General features: G+C 42.4%; 1 protein-coding gene across 1 annotated transcript in view; it reads left to right on the forward strand.

Annotated features, from left to right (window-relative positions):
* Positions 1 to 8,910: 8,910 nt before the first annotated feature.
* Positions 8,911 to 17,786, forward strand: part of igfbp6b (insulin-like growth factor binding protein 6b) — a gene marked incomplete at its 3' end in the record, with an annotated part of 10,279 nt that continues 1,403 nt past the window's right edge. Inside the window, exons 1-3 of the mRNA XM_083975223.1 lie at positions 8,911 to 9,351; positions 11,004 to 11,038; positions 17,569 to 17,688. Coding sequence (XP_083831349.1) covers positions 9,009 to 9,351; positions 11,004 to 11,038; positions 17,569 to 17,688 — 498 coding nt within the window. The 5' untranslated portion in view covers positions 8,911 to 9,008. The remainder of the gene's footprint in view (positions 9,352 to 11,003; positions 11,039 to 17,568; positions 17,689 to 17,786) is intronic.

Consider the following 17,786-nt stretch of genomic DNA (forward strand, 5'->3'; position numbering starts at 1 on the left):
CAGCCGGTGTGGGTACGACTGAGAGCTCCGTCCTGCCTGTGGTGTTAACTGCCCCAGCGCCAGGCAAACTGCTCCGACTCTGCACATCTCAGACCATTAATCTGCCCATTATCCTCTAGTTCAGACGTGGGCAACCTGTTCTACAAAGGACCGGTGTGGCTGAGGGTTTTCCTTCCAACAAAACCAATGAGCAAACTGCTCCTACTGTGCGTTCACACCAAAAGCGTTGGGAGCGTTTCAGCGGCCAGAAGTCATTCATTTTCAACGGAGACTGGCCGTCGGGAGCGGCGACGCGTGAAGGAGCGTCGAGAGCGTCAAATTAGAAGTTGAGAGAAGTTCAACTTTATGCAAATGAGGAGCGTTGCGGCGGCGGCGGCAGCCAGTTGCAGACCGGGAGAGTCTCACAGCGGGAGAAATTGAGAGCGCCTGAGTGGACACATCTTCCGCGCTGCTTGAAAGTCCCGCCCCTTTGGCCGCCGGCCGCTGGAGCTGAACAGAGCGTTGAAAGTGTCTGCTGCCCATGCTGCTGACGTTCCCGACGCTTTTGGTGTGAACGCACCATTACTCTGCACATCTCATACCAATGGTATACTAATAATATGAGATGTGCAGAGAAACCTCTTCTACAAAGATGGTTGAGGGTTTTCCTTTCAACAAAACCAAAGAGCAAACTGCTACCACTGTGCCAATGGTATGAGTACCAATGGTATAAGATGTGCAGAGAAACCTGTTCTACAAAGGGCCGGTGTGGTTGAGGGTTTTCCTTTCAACAAAACCAATTCTGCACATCTCATACCATTAATCTGCCAATTATCGTATAGTTCAGAAGTGGACAACCTGTTCTACAAAGGGCCAACATGGTTGAGGGTTTTCCTCCCAACAAAACCAAATAGCAAACTGCTCCTACTCTGCCCATTTCATACCATTAATCTGCCCATTATTGTCTAGTTCAGACGTGGGCAACCTGTTTTACAAAAGGCTGGTGTAGCTGAGGGTTTTCCTTCCATCAAAACCAAGTAGCAAACTGCTCCTACTGTGCTCTGCACATCTCATACCAATGGTATGAGATGTGCAGAGAAAACCTCTTCTACAAAAGGCCGGTGTGGTTGAGGGTTTTCCTTCCAACAAACCCTTCGCTGCAAATTTCATACCATTAATCTGCCAATTATCGTTTAGTTCAGAAGTGGGCAACCTGTTCTACAAAGGGCCAGTGTGGTTGAGGGTTTTCCTTCCAACAAACCAATGGAAGCAGCAGCAGCAGCAGCACACCAGACCTGACTCATTTAATCAACAGATCTCAATCCTCAGACAGTAAATTGGTCAAACTGTGTGAGTTTGTTTGGTTTGGAACAGAAACCTGCAGCCACGCCGGCCTTTTGTGGAGTAGGTTGCCCATGCACGGTCTAGTAATATCAATCATTTGATTTCTGAACAGAAAACAATAAAAAAAGACGTGTCAAGGTCACTACTCGATACTAAAACGCGCTGCTATGTGGAAGAGACAGTGAAGGCATCTGGCTTGGGTTTAACGTTACTTTCCTCACTTTGTAAAACGTTGTTTCTCTGTGTTTGTTGTCTAGAACTGAAGTGAACAGATCAGCGTCATGGATCAGCTCCGTTATCCGATACCAGATCTAGATATTTAGTCCATATCTGGGCCGATGTCCGATCTTATCATTAGATCGGTCCATCCCTAATCACTGTGTCCTCATCATTGGTGAACATCTTGTTTTGTTCAACCAAACCTCCAACTCTCTTCAGTTTGTTATGAACTGTCACAGAGTTCTGTTCGTAACGACTTGGACCCATCGATCGTTTGGTGTTTCTGTTTGAGACCTAAGTTGTCCATTGATTGGTCGTTACAGTTGAAGACAGACTTAGTGGATGTTTAACCCATCAGCATGTTAATATCCTGACTCCTTCCATCAACCGTCTTCGTGTCCCCTCACATCTGTCCACGTTTGGACCCACGGCAGCAGCACAGACCAGATAACACAGGAGACAATGGGACTCTAGATAAGAGAGGAATTCATTCCTCAGCTCTCGACTCGACCCACTGCCAGACTTCACCAACCAGCTCCACGTGCACTGCAGAGCCGTCACCACACATACTGTACAGACATAGATACGTATGTGACGACTGTGCACATGGAGCTGGTTGGTGAAGTCTGGCAGCAGGTAAAGTGGGAGAGGAACCAATTAGATAAGAGAGGAATTCATTCCTCAGCTGTCGACTCAAACCCACTGCCAGGTGCCACCAACCGTCTTCACGTGCGCTGCACATAGACAGACAGTGGAAGCAGAGGTGAAGGTTGAAGGTTGGTGAAGTCTGGCAGTGGGTCGGTCGAGAGCTGAGGAATGAATTCCTCTCTTATCTAGAGTCCCATTGTCTCCTGTGTTATCTGGGTCTGAGCTGCTGCCGTGGGTCCAAACGTGGACAGATGTGATGGGACACGAACACCGGTTACCAAGCACATAGGGAATTTTGGTCCACAGGAAGATCCAGATCTCAATGAGACCACCTGTTAGAATAAAGGATTTAATACTGATTATATTAATAACGATACAGGTAGAAGTTCAGTCAAGACTAACTAACCTGAGACCAGGTCCAAGACCATCACTGTGTTCAGTCCCAGTCTTTATAACAACCATGTGTCTTGATATTTACATTATTCCTACTCAGCTACAAAGAAAATATGATTTGATGTAAAATCATAAACCATCTAAACATTGTGTAGGAATTCCTTCCATCTAGCGTTGTGGTTGTATATCTCAAGCAACTCAATCGTATTTTTCATGCTGCATTCACGTGAAATTGGGCAGACGGCAGACGGACGACAGCCGCTGCACGTAACGGCATAAACAAGCCTCTATGTAAACAAGTGGTCCGTCAGCACGAGGCAAAACAATACACATGACAATATGTTGTCATGGCGATGTGGTATTGTTTTACCGTCTTTCTCTGGACTTCTGTGACTAAAATTACGTCTGGTTTGTTAGCGACGGCCGTCTGCCCGACTGCAGGTGAATGCAGCATCAGTGTAACGCTCCATTCCTCCAAAGACCTTGAAGATGTGGTCTCCAGTACTACAACTGTAATCTGCAGTGTGATGATCGTTACTGAGCAGTAAAGGTGGAATAACAACATGTTGATGATATAAAACTCCTTTATAAAAACGATCCAGGTGGAAGCAGCGGAGCTCTCTAGTTTAGTTTAGTTTAGTTTAGTTTATTAGTTTAATAAGGGACAATGTGCTAATCATTTAAAGGAAAAAAATGAAAAGATGGTTGCACCAGATTTAGCTCCAGTCCCTACCTACACATAACATAAAAGTAGTAAAATACACAGAATACAAGCTATTATACAAAGATGAGGCATAAACAGATACAGATTGACAATGGACAACACTTAGACAACAACATGTATGAGGTAGGCAAAGTGCAAAGTGCTTATAGCCAGAGCCGGCCCAATGCATAAGCGAACTAAGCACCTGCTTGGGGCCCCGTGACTATTGGGGGCCCCAAAAGGCAAGAAACCTTTTTAAAGTGTAGTGCATAACTTTTGTCGATCCTTAGAGAAACACTGCGTTTACATTACAAAAAACGTATTAAATTATTGTTGCATTTCAAATTGTTGTTGCACTTTTCTGTTGCAGTATATTTAAAACGAATTTTTTTTTTTAAGCAGATGATGTGTTTACAGTAAATGCATGGTCTGTTGGTTTATTTTGTTACTTTTAGTCGACCTATAGGTGACATTCAGTATCCCTCAGTATACTATATCAATCAATATACTATATCAATATACTATATCGTCGCTGTCGGGCACAAACCTCCTATGTCCAAAAATCATGATTTTTATTTTTTTCCATAAATCAGTACTATTGGTCACCTTTTACGTCTGACTGTGGTTTTACAAATATTTAACTAATGAAAAGTTTTTAAAACTGCCCGTGACTAAACCTCCTAACTCCATTGGATCCTGAAACTGTCGACCAAACCTCCTAACTCCACCCCCACCAGATCGACCCGGACTACTTCACCAAAGGAGCAGCTGGGAGCGCGACTTTCACGTCAAAAGTGTAAGTTTACTGTTGTCTAATGTGTAGCGGTTTTAAGACCATACAAACGCCAACCAACACATCATACAAGCCAACTATTTGATTTGTCACCTACTTGAAACGAGAGCATAACGATCTCTAATTGATCCACGGCGATGCTAACGGGAACTAACTCGGCTCCATTGACTTGTGTGTTAAGCAGCTAGCGGGCTAACGGGCTAGCGACGTAGCTGCTGTGTTGATCAATTTTGCGGCTTGTGGTTTAATTTACAAGGGAATTAATCTGACGTACATCATAGCTTAACTGTTTTACACTTACACCAACCTGTTAAGAGTTTATTAACGTTATGCAGCGGACTTTTTTTCTTTTTAAAGCAGGCTACCTGTGCTGTGTGCAGACCATTAGGAAACGTAAAATTACGTGAACAATACAATTCATTCAGAAGTGTCAGTAATGCTGGTGGTGATATCATGTTTTGGTGTACATAATGACTATTTCTGTGACTATTGTGGATTTCTGACTATGACAAAGATATACTCATACACCGTCTCTTTTTACTTTCAGAGCCCACTCGCAGCCATAGACCACTCGGCAATTAACTGCTAATAAGGACAACAGTGCAACAGTACAAGTGTTGGAAATCCTTGGAAACCTTGGTGTTTGGATTTTGAATAAAGTGCTTGAAACTGTACTTGAAATAAAGGTCTTGAAACTGCTTGACATTGTGATTGCATTATTATTTATAGCATAAGCCCATAGCTTGGTCAGTGACCCGATCTACAGTATAGCCTAATACATCCATGGATTGGAGACACTCAGCCGGTGTATGCATTGTTAGACTAAATAACTTTTCAATACATAGTTACAATGTTTAATTTACACATACGCTGTAAAGGAAAATGATTTATTTTGAGGCCTGAGATGCGGAAGTGGAGGTGCTGGTGGAAAACGGTAGGTTGAAGTGCAGTTCAGTCCGTCATTTACCTGTTAATAGTGCACTTATCTGGCCACATGCATTAAACAACAGGAAAAACATAGTATTTCAAAAAAAATAGGATACAATAAACGATGTAACCTGTAAGTTGATGATAACGTAATGCAATAAGCTATAGCCGATGCGTCCGTCAATAATCAGTGACGGCACAAACCTTCTATCTCCACTCTTTCGTTGGTCATAAACCTCCTAACTCCACGTGAGCCTGATTTGGGTAAAATATTAATAAAGTAATGACACATTCAAATATCTGACTATTTGTAAAGACACAATACCAAGTTTGATGATGTTATGTCCAATTATTACAAAACCACAAGGTTTTTTTCATTTCCTGAAAAATTAGAATTTTGGACATAGGAGGTTTGCGCCCGACAGCGACGATATTCAGTATACTATATCAATTTGAAGATTAAATATAAATCAACCCCAGGCTGCTGCTACTTTTAGCTGAATCTGGTCTCATTTCAGAATAAAAACCATAGATGACAGAGTAAAAAATGGCATAGTATTATTGGCAGTAATAGAGGGCACCAAAATAAAGATGTTGCTGAGGGCCCCATGGAGGCTTGGGCCGGCCCTGCTTATAGCAGCAAGATGTTGACAGTCTCTACAGACTTTCATATAAAAAAGTGAAAGAGCGGCAGTGCGTCCATCAGTTCAGATCCACTAACTGAGGCTGAAGCGTGGGCGTGTCCTCGCAGAGCGCTGTGATCTCAGCCGGGACGCGTCCGACCGACCGACCGGCCGGCGGTGAGTTGAGTTGTGTTGAGGCTGAAGCGCTGCGCTGGGATCTGTTTGAAGATGGCACCCGTGTAGAAAATCCTGCCTGGCTGAGTGGAGCGCTGGATTGCATTATCAGCAGTTTGGCTCCGGCTGGTCAACGCACATTCCTGCAAAATTGAGTCCTTTCCCTCCTCCTCCTCCTCCTCCTCCTCCTCCTCCTAATTATCCAGATGATTTCTCTTGCAATTCAAACAACTGGCGAGCAGTCGTCTGCTCTGCCCTCGTACTTTTAACATGTGATATGGTCCATGAAGTCCAGTAATATCTGATAGCTGCTGAAAGTTGAGCTGCTTATTACAGGCTGGATTAGCTGTTTATATATATGTGTGTGTGTGTGTGTGTGTGTGTGTGTGTGTGTGTGTGTGTGTGTGTGTGTGTGTGTGTGTGTGTGTGTGTGTGTGTGTGTGTGTGTGTGTGTGTGTGTGTGTGTGTGTGTGTGACTCAGCAGCAGGGACTAGATTAGGTTTCTGTTCATAAATAAAGTCGTGTCAGATCTCCCATTCATCCAGCTATTCACTAAACTTTGATATATGTGACACGAGGCTCCGACATTATTAATATTATTATTAATAATACGTCATATTCTCCTCCTCCAGCAGGAAACACACAGATGACATTGCAGTATAGTGGCAACAGAGAACACACATCATCATATAATACATTTATATTTGTGTTACCATGTGACTCTGGACAGGAAGTGTCTGAACACGACCACTGACTGGTCTGTGTGCAGGATGATGTCGTGTGATGTTTCATTTCTTTTTTTTTCTTTTTCTTTTTTCATTTTATTGTTTATTTGACGAGGACAACGCACATTAAAGGAGAACTCCGGCCATTTTTGGCCCCTAAATCGTCATCCTGATGGTCACCCGGTGTTGGCGGGAGCAAAAAACGCGACTAAAATTGCTGCAGGCAAACCGGAGTTACCATGGCTACCCGGCGCTAGGGATAGCCACAACGCTAACCTATGGGGGCAATTCTTTCAACCACAACAAACACTCAGAAAACAATCAAATATCTCTGGTACATGACTGGAATCCTTATAACACACTACTGCACCCATAAACTGTACAGTATAAACCTGTATAAACAGTAGAAACTTTGTGTTTTTGCATGTAGCCACTCACCTCAGATAGCCCAACTCTGAAACATCCCAGAAAGACATTAGGCTACTATCCCATCACAGAGAGAAACTAACACTTTGTCCTTGTTGTGATGATTTCTTTACTAAAATAAACGGTGGAGCAGAGCAGTGGTAATGTCCAAAATATCTCCAACCGTTTATTTTTTTTTTTATCTTTCCAGGATGTTCCAGAGTTGGGCTATCTGAGGTGAGTGGCTACATGCAAAAACACAAAGTTTATACTGTTTATACTCTACACCAGTGGTTCTCAACCTGGGGTCCGGGGACCCCTAGGGGTCCTTGAGAGATCTGAAGGGGGGCCCCAATTTATTTCTTGAAAATTTACCACTTTTTTCTGGAAGTTTTTTATTTTTTATTTTACCACTTTTTTACTTTTTTGTTTTAGAAATTTTACCACTTTTTTCTAGAAAATTTTTACTTTCTTATTTTGAACATTTTCTTACGAGAAATTTTACCACTTTTTTCTATAAGTTTTTTTTTTTAATTTTACCACTTTTCCTAGCTTTTTAAAAAACGTTTTTGTTTTAGAAATTTTACCACTTTTTTCTAGAAAATGTTTACTTTTTTATTTTTATTTTGAACATTTTTTACGAGAAATTTTACCACTTCTTCCTAGAAATGTTTAAATGTTTTTGGAGGAATTGGACCACTTTTTTTCCAGAAATTTCTCTCTAATATTTCCAAAAATTCACGCCATTGGCCTTAATTTAAAAGTATAAAAAAGTAATGTTCTTCAGTCTCAGAACAAATATTTGTGTATTTCTGGTTTGCTTGAAAATTTTGTCCAATGGGGGTCCGTGGTCTAATTTGTGTCAATTTAGGGTCCTTGATGTACAAAAGGTTGAGAACCACTACTCTACACTATATGAGTTCAGTGGTGTCTCTAAGGATTCCAGTCATGTACCAGAGATATCTGATTGTTTTCTGGGTGTTTGTTGTGGTTGAAAGAATTGCCCCCATGGGTTAGCGTTGTGGCTATCCCTAGCGCCGGGTAGCCATGGTGTAACTCCGGTTTGCCTGCATCAATTTTAGTTGTGTTTTTTGCTCCAAACAACACTGGGTGACCATCAGCACAACGATTTAGGGGTCAAAAATGACCAGAGTTCTCCTTTAATGAACAATTTGTGACACCGAATCACGTCCTGTAAATAAATATGCCGGATTCAGCTCAAAGCTAATTTCCATCCGTAGTCAGACCATACCATAAAAAAAGATAACAATAGCATAAGTATAGGAAAAGACACAGTATTAGCAGCAGTTACAACAATAAGAAAACAGATAGCAAGAGGACAGAGTATAACAGCAGTTATAGCAGTGAAGGATAAGATATAAGAAAACAGATAACAATGCCATGCAGCTGCATGGCATTGTTATCTGCAGGAATATAAGTTGCACATGAAGTGACAGAAGGAGGAGGAGGAGGAGGAGGAGGAAGGTGGATGTATGTGAGAGTATAGAAGAGAGAGAGAGAGAGAGAGAGAGGGTGGAGAGAGATTTTGATAATTTCTGAAAGGAACATAATCCACCCCCCACTTGCTCTCTCCCTCCCTCCCTCCTCCCTCCCTCTCTCTCTCTGAGTCCCAGCCCCTGAAGGTGTCATAACTGTGCTCTCTCTCCCTCTCCCTCTCTCTCTCTCTCTCTCTCTCTCTCTCTCTCTCTCTCTCTCTCTCTCTCTCTCTCTCTCTCCCTCTCTCTCTCTCTCTCTCTATCACCGCCTTTCAGATCTTTAAAAGCTGGTGCTTTGCTGTGTGTCTCTCGATCTCCATTTGTCTCCTCTGGCACTGCAGGGGACTGAACCGGCACAGCACCAAGGAGAAAGCTGCTGCTGCTGCTGCTGCTGCTGCTGCTGCTGCTGCTGCTGCTGTGGAGGAACGGGAAGAAGAAGGAGAAGGAGAAGAAACAGAGGAGAAGACTGAGGAAAGGGGGAGAGAAAGGGAGAGAGAGAGAGAGATATACATCCAGAAATAGCATCAGCCACATTGAACTGACAGAGTGACAGTGGAGAACCTGAGAGCTGGACACAGAATGCCTTTCCTGTCTAACTTCCCGGCCGTTGTGGTGCTGCTGCTGGTGGCCCAGTGCGGCTCGTGGAGCGCTGCCAGCCGCCTGGGGCCCTTCAAGCTCTGTCCCTCCTGCAGAGACCCGCTGGGGGGGGCGGGCCGGCCCCCCAGGGACCACAGCACCGCCGGCAGCACGTCGGCGCTGGCCGTGGGCGAGCCGTGCGGCGTCTACACGCTCAGCTGTGCCAAGGGGCTGCGCTGCGTGCCCCCGCCGCGCGAACACAGCCCGCTGCAGGCGCTGCTGCAGGGACGAGGCGTCTGCGCCAAGCACAGCCGGACCAGTCCCACCGAGAGGCCCCCCCCCACAGGTAGGACACACACACACACACACACACACACACACATGGAGGGATGTCACCATTAGAGATGTTCTTGGTCACAGTGTTACGATTATCACCATTATTATTGACTATTATTCTGATATCTGACCGTTTGTGGATTAGCTGGGGTTAGGAGAGCCTTGTGTGTGTGTGTGTGTGTGTGTGTGTGTGTGTGTGTGTGTGTGTGTGTGTGTGTGTGTGTGTGTGTGTGTGTGTGTGTGTGTGTGTGTGTGTGTGTGTATGTAAATCCTATAATGTGTTTCTTTTTTCTTTTATTTCTTTACCTGACATTGTATCATTGTGTCTTTTTGCGGAAGGACCCCCTCGAAAATGAGATGATTCATCTCAAGGGGCGATCCTGAATAAATACATTAAAATATTATGCATCAATACATATGAATCAAATATAGTCACAATATAACTACATTACTCATCTCTTAATATAGGAGCAGTTATTAATCCCCCGGGGGAAGTGTTTGAGATATTTAAGTCATTAACTGTCATCTATACCAAGTGTTTAAGTTTATTTTACAGTAATAATTTCCATTCTAACATTTAAATTTCTACCAATTCACTGTTACTTTAGATAAATGGACCAGTATCTGTGCATTTACCTTTTACTTTGGTGCCACATCTGCCGATACGGTATCGAGTCGACATAATAATCTTTTTCGGACAGTGACGGTATTTAGGAATCTTTACGATCAATTAATTATGAACACAAGTAACGGTGACATCCCTACACACGTGCATGGGATCACGTATGTGTGGAGGCTGCAGGTAGTTCACTGGTTTAGAGAGGATTCAGTCCCAGCTGTGTGCAAAGTGTGTGTGTATGTGTGTCTAACGAGTGTGTGTGTGTGTGTGTGTGTGTGGCATGTGATGCTGTGTCACTGACCAACAGAACAGAACAGAAAGAGAGAGAGAGAGAGAAAAAAAGGGCCAATTAGTGTGTGACATTTAAGCCTGGATGCGTTCAGCGCTGCAGACGTCCAGGAGCCGGCGGTGCTGCTCGCATCCAAATGTCATGTGTCATTACTGCTGGACTGTTCATCAGAAATGATGGAAAATCCCCAAAACACACAGAGGAGGAGGAGGAGAGGAGGAGAGGAGGGGGGGGGGGGGGGTATACTGTCAGTTCTATATTATATTATATTATATTATATTATATTATATTATATTCAGGGTTTTATTCAGTGTGTGAAAGTGAAGCTGTGTGATGATGTGTCGGTGTGTTTCCCTGTGACAGGACCACGATCTCTCCTACAAGTCCTCTTCTGTGTGTGTGTGTGTGTGTGTGTGTGTGTGTGTGTGTGTGTGTGTGTGTGTGTGTGTGTGTGTGTGTGTGTGTGTGTGTGTGTGTGAGACTGACACAGTGTCACCTACTACGCTGTGATCTGGAGGCTTTTTGTTGCAGTGATCTCCATCTGCTGTTCAAACAGAGACACTGCGATTCATTTAACTGTCAGAGATGGACCGGTGTGTGTGTGTGTGTGTGTGTGTGTGTGTGTGTGTGTGTGTGTGTGTGTGTGTGTGTGTGTGTGTGTGGCTGCTGCACAGACATGTAAAGAACACAGTGTAGTGTGTATATATGTGTGTGTGTGTGTCAGATGGTTTAACGTCGCTCTGTCTTCTCTCAGGTCCTCATCCCTCACACAGCGGTGACATTGAAAAAGTAAGTTCATGCTCTTCTTCTTCTTAGTGGCATACACACTCTGCTCTGAGGCCGTCGTCATGGTGATGATGTGGTGATGTGATGATGTGATGATGTGATGATAACCATATTGTTACACAATGCTTTGGCCTTTCCGGTCACTGGATGGTTTGAAGTGACTGTGCGTTTTTTTTATTGTGTCACTCTGTGGAATTGACCTTTCGCTAAAGCCCCGCCCCCCTTAGTTACCGTTGCTAGCCCGACAAGCTTCTCGACGCCGCCCGAGTGTCCACAGTGTTTTTATAGGCTATTGAGCGTCTTGCTCAGAGGCATATGAGCGCTATATTATGAATATTAAAGGGATAGTTCACCCAAAATTCAAACTGCACTCATTATCTACTCACCCTCATGTCGACTAAGGGCTAATGTGAAAATGTTCCGAAAAAAATTAAATAACTCTATATTTCAAGCTTGTTTGTAGCGGACGAACCAGAAAGAGGAGCTTCCGCTACAAACAAGCAGTAGCGGAACAATTTCACATTTCGGGGCTTCAATACAAGACGGACATTACATACGAGCAGCATGGAGGTATTTGGATGTTTTTTGGTGTGTCTTTTTGTTACGAAGACAGTTGGTATCCATTTGCAACCGTCATATGGACATGCACTGCTACGCCGAGACCCCCTGTAACTCAGAGAAGCCACAGAGGACTCTGAAACTTCTCCCAGCCCTTAGTCCACATGAGTGAGTAGTGAGTAGATAATGAAATAATGAAGTGAAATTTGAATTTTGAGTGAACTATCCCTTTAATAATCACTAAACATTCTGACACCACTACAAAATTGCGTGCTCACAATGTAAACATAATGCTGATCAAAATACGGCTTTTATCGATTTTTTTTTTGTTTTGCTAAGCCCCTCCCCTCGGTCCTCTGCATGTGTTTTCAACGAAGCCTTTCATAATCAATCAGTGGATCGATGCATTATCATATGTTACGATGTATAGTCTTATTTGTCATAAACAAGAGAATACGGGTCGTGGACCGAGACCAGAGCTTCTTCTTTTCTTGTTTTCTCCCCACCGAGAGGAGAGCTGTGACACCGTTCAATCTGTGGAAGTGCACTATATAGTACAGTACAGCTCCTTCTATTATTTTTTTAAGGTGTACAGAAAAGAAAATTGAATTTAAGCCCACTCTGGGTCATAAAATTAGTGTAAAAACTCATCTATTAGACGATGTAGGCCAAACTTTTAAAATTCTTTGAGTATTGAGAATTTTTGAGTAAATCCGGGATGAAAGTGTGTATTTTTTTTCCCGCATTGCATAATGCAGGCGCACGGATTATACGTCAGCCTGTACACGATTCACCAGCCACTGATATTGGATCCGTAATCCGTCATTCAAACGTCTGAAACACACACACGGAGCTCGGTCTCGCCCCAAGCTTTGAATATCCCGCCCGCTCGATAACGACCAATCAAATTCGTTTCCTTACTCGGGTAAACTCGTGGTGCAGCTCGTGACAACTCGGCGCGACAAACAGGACAAACGGCCATTTCTGTACAACTTTAATTGTCGCAAATACACTGCTGCATGTCTTCTGTTCATTCATCTTCTCATAGCGCTGTTTGTTATTGGCATTTACACAGAGAGAGAGAGAGAGAAGCGTGCGTGAAAGTGAAAGTTGTATGCCCCCCGCCCCCCCATATCCGACAGCCGCCACTCAGAGGAAACAGTGAAGTAGTGAGTGATAGTAGTCCTGCTAGTTAACCTTGGAGCAGATGTAGGCTGTATGACTCTTCGGTAACTACTGTCCAACAACAATACACTTTGCTTGTCGGAGGTCCAAAGCTTGACGGACCTTGTTTACATAGTAACGGTTGCTAGGATGTCTGATTGGACAATGACCGTTTGGGGGCGGGGTTTCGCGAAAGGTCAATTACTGTAAACTTGATCACATCATCACCATGATGTGATGATTTGATTTTGTGGTGATGTGATGATGATTTGAAGATTTCATGATGTGGTGATGTGATGATTTAATGATGTGATGATGATTTGATGATTTCATGGTGTGTGTGATGTGATGATGTGGTGATGTGATGATGTGGTGATTTGGTGATGTGATGATTTGATGGTGTGATTTGATGATATGATGATTTGGTGATGTGATGATGTGGTGATTTGGTGATGTGATGATTTGATGATGTGATGATGTGGTGATGTGATGATTTGATGATGTGGTGATATGATGATGTGGTGATTTGATGATGATGTGATTTGATGATGTGGTGATGTGATTTGGTGATGTGATGATGATGTGATTTGATGATGTGATGATGTGATGATGATGTGATTTGGTGATGTGATGATTTGATGATGTGACGATTTGATGATGTGATGATGATGTGATTTGGTGATGTGGTGATTTGATGATTTGATGATGTGGTGATTTGGTGATTTGATGATGTGATGATTTGATGATGTGACGATTTGATGATGTGGTGATTTGATGATGTGGTGATTTGATGATTTGATGATGTGACGATTTGATGATGTGGTGATGTGATGATGTGGTGATTTGATGATGTGGTGATTTGATAATGTGATGTGGTGATTTGATGATGTGGTGATGTGGTGATTTGATGATGTGGTGATTTGATGATTTGATGATGTGGTGATTTGATGATGTGGTGATTTGATGATGTGGTGATGTGATGATTTGATGATGTGGTGATTTGATGATGTGGTGATTTGGTGATGTGATGATGTGGTGATTTGATGATGTGGTGATTTGATAATGTGATGTGGTGATTTGATGATGTGGTGATGTGATGATTTGATGATGTGGTGATATGATGATTTGATGATGTGGTGATTTGGTGATGTGATGATGATGTGATTTGGTGATTTGATGATGTGGTGATGTGATGATGTGGTGATGTGATGATGTGGTGATTTGGTGATGTGATGATTATGTGATTTGGTGATTTGATGATGTGATGATTTGATGATGTGGTGATTTGGTGATGTGATGATTTGATGATGTGGTGATGTGATGATTTGATGATGTGGTGATTTGATGATGTGATGATGTGGTGATTTGATGATGTGGTGATTTGTTGATGTGATGATGTGGTGATTTGATAATGTGATGTGGTGATTTGATGATGTGATGATGTGGTGATTTGATGATGTGGTGATTTGGTGATGTGATGATGTGATGATGATGTGATTTGGTGATGTGGTGATTTGATGATGTGGTGATGTGATGATGTGGTGATGTGATGATGTGATAATGATGTGATTTGGTGATTTGGTGATTTGATGATTTGATGATGTGACGATTTGATGATGTGGTGATGTGGTGATTTGATGATGTGGTGATTTGATGATGTGGTGATTTGATGATGTGGTGATGTGATGATTTGATGATGTGGTGATTTGATGATGTGGTGATTTGGTGATGTGATGATGTGGTGATTTGATGATGTGGTGATTTGATAATGTGATGTGGTGATTTGATGATGTGGTGATGTGATGATTTGATGATGTGGTGATATGATGATTTGATGATGTGGTGATTTGGTGATGTGATGATGTGATGATGATGTGATTTGGTGATTTGATGATGTGGTGATGTGATGATGTGGTGATTTGGTGATGTGATGATTATGTGATTTGGTGATTTGATGATGTGATGATTTGATGATGTGGTGATTTGGTGATGTGATGATTTGATGATGTGGTGATGTGATGATTTGATGATGTGGTGATTTGATGATGTGATGATGTGGTGATTTGATGATGTGGTGATTTGTTGATGTGATGATGTGGTGATTTGATAATGTGATATGGTGATTTGATGATGTGGTGATTTGATGATTTGATGATGTGGTGATTTGGTGATGTGATGATGTGATGATGATGTGATTTGGTGATGTGGTGATTTGATGATGTGGTGATGTGATGATGTGATGATGTGATAATGATGTGATTTGGTGATTTGATGATGTGACGATTTGATGATGTGGTGATTTGGTGATGTGATGATTTGATGATGTGGTGATTTGGTGATATGATGATTTGATGATGTGATTTGATGATGTGATGATGTGATTTGATGATGTGGTGATTTGATGATGTGGTGATGTGATGATTTGATGATGTGACGATTTGGTGATGTGATGATGTGGTGATGTGATGATGTGGTGATTTGGTGATGTGATGATGATGTGATTTGATGATGATGTGATTTGATGATGTGGTGATTTGTTGATGTGATGATGTGATGATTTGATGATGTGGTGATGTGATGATTTGATGATGTGGTGATTTGGTGATGTGATGATGTGATTTGATGATGTGATGATGTGGTGATGTGATTTGATGATGTGATGATGTGGTGATGTGATGATGTGGTGATTTGGTGATGTGATGATGATGTGATTTGATGATGTGATGATTTGATGATGTGGTGATGTGATGATGTGGTGATGTGATGATGATGTGATTTGATGATGTGGTGATTTGATGATGTGATGATGTGGTGATTTGATGATGTGGTGATTTGATGATGTGGTGATGTGGTGATTTGATGATGTGGTGATATGATGATGTGGTGATGTGATGATGTGGTGATTTGATGATGTGGTGATGTGATGATTTGATGATGTGGTGATGTGATGATGTGGTGATGTGATGATGTGATGATTTGATGATGTGGTGATGTGATGATATGATGATGTGATGATTTGATGATGTGGTGATGTGATGATTTGATGATGTGGTGATTTGGTGATGTGGTGATTTGATGATGTGATGATGTGGTGATTTGATGATTTGATGATGATTTGGTGATGTGATGATGATGTGGTGATTTGGTGATGTGATGATGATGTGGTGATTTGATGATGATGTGGTGATTTGGTGATGTGATGATGATGTGGTGATGTGGTGATTTGATGATGTGATGATGTGGTGATTTGATGATGTGGTGATGTGATGATTTGATGATGATGTGGTGATGTGGTGATTTGATGATGTGATGCGTTGCTATGCGGCAGAACTAACTGAGCATGATGTGAATCAGGAAAGTTTCAAGTCGGCCGCCGCTGCCACATCTCTCACTTTGCAAACCAACTGATCATCTGCAGCAGTGTGTGTGTGTGTGTGTGTGTGTGTGTGTGTGTGTGTGTGTGTGTGTGTGTGTGTGGTTACTGTAGTTGCACAAATGATCAAGTTAAATCCCACAAAGTGACACAATAAAAATGCACAGTCATTCCAAACCATCCACAGTGACCTGAAAAGCCAAAGCATTGTGTAACAATGTGGTTATATAATGTTATTCATCTGATATATATATATATATATATATATATATATATATATATATATATATATATATATATATATATATATATATATATATATATATATATATATAGAGGCTATATATACTGTATATATATAAATATACATGTTCACAGCCTCGGGCTCTGTCGCTGCATCCCAGTAGATAATCCTCTGTGCTTCACATCGACATGTTTGCCACCACCTGAGGCTCTGCTCCTGTTTGTTGGAGTCTCACTCTGCCAGTCTGTATATACATACAATTAATTATCTACAGTTGCTAAACAGTAGATAATTAAAGCAGAAGTAAGCGATCCGGTCGTTTTGGCTAATGCTGCGTTCCAGGCAGGCTTTTGAAACCGTAAGTTACAGCTTCAAGTCTCAACTTACGACTTTGTAGCGTTCCAGGCAACCCACTCGTGTTTTTCCGACCTGTTTTACCTGTGAAATTCACTATAACGGCCACTCGTAACTTCTGACCCGTGACCTCGTACCAGATCGAACTGGTACCACTACACAGGTCGGAAAAACACGAGTTACGAGTTGCCTTGAACGCACCATAACGTCTTGTCAGCCGATGGAGTTAGCAGCCCCCGCCCTCGTCATGGATCTATTGGTCCTCGTCCCTACGTCACCACATTCAGGCGCATCCCTTGGCTGCACACACAGAGAGGACTGCCCCTTTATGCCGTTCTCTCTCCTCATTGGATAAAAACTGTAGGATACGAGGAAAGTTTTCTCCTGGGCTCAGAGCAGAGCAGAGGGACTGACAGACCCGTGTTTCGGTCCAAACACTCTATGTAAGTGATTGCTGTCGGAAGATATAACTATTTATGACTTATATTAACACAAAAATATCGCTTACTTCTGCTTTAAATGTATGTATATACAGACTGTTCACGGCTGTTGTAACCTGTTGCATTTGCACTTCAGGCCCCTTGCTGTTTATTATTTATTTGTTTGTACAGTGTACATTATTGGCACCTTTTAATCATATTTTATCTTGCAGTAGGTCCTTTTAATCTGCCCATTATATGTTACATGTTATATGTTACATGTTATCTGGTGTTGTCTATTTGTGTATGTGTTTGAATGTGTGGATCTTCCTGGCTGCAAATCAATTTTCCCTTTTTGGGACAAATAAAGACACTTGACTTTGGCCTTGCTGAGGTTTTTTTTTGTTTGTTTGTTTTTCAGGCGCCGTGCCGCAAGCTGCTGAACAGCGTCCTGAGGGGTCTGGAGCTGACCGTCTTCCAGTCGGACCGAGACATCTACATCCCCAACTGTGACACCCGCGGCTTCTACAGGAAAAAGCAGGTGGGGGGTCTGAGTGTGTGTGTGTGTGTGTGTGTGTGTGTGTGTGTGGAGTCAGAGCTGCACCACCACTGCAGATTTCTGATTTGTCTGTGACCACA

Source organism: Trachurus trachurus (genome assembly GCF_905171665.1).
Source record: "Trachurus trachurus genome assembly, chromosome: 7".
NCBI lineage: Eukaryota > Metazoa > Chordata > Actinopteri > Carangiformes > Carangidae > Trachurus > Trachurus trachurus.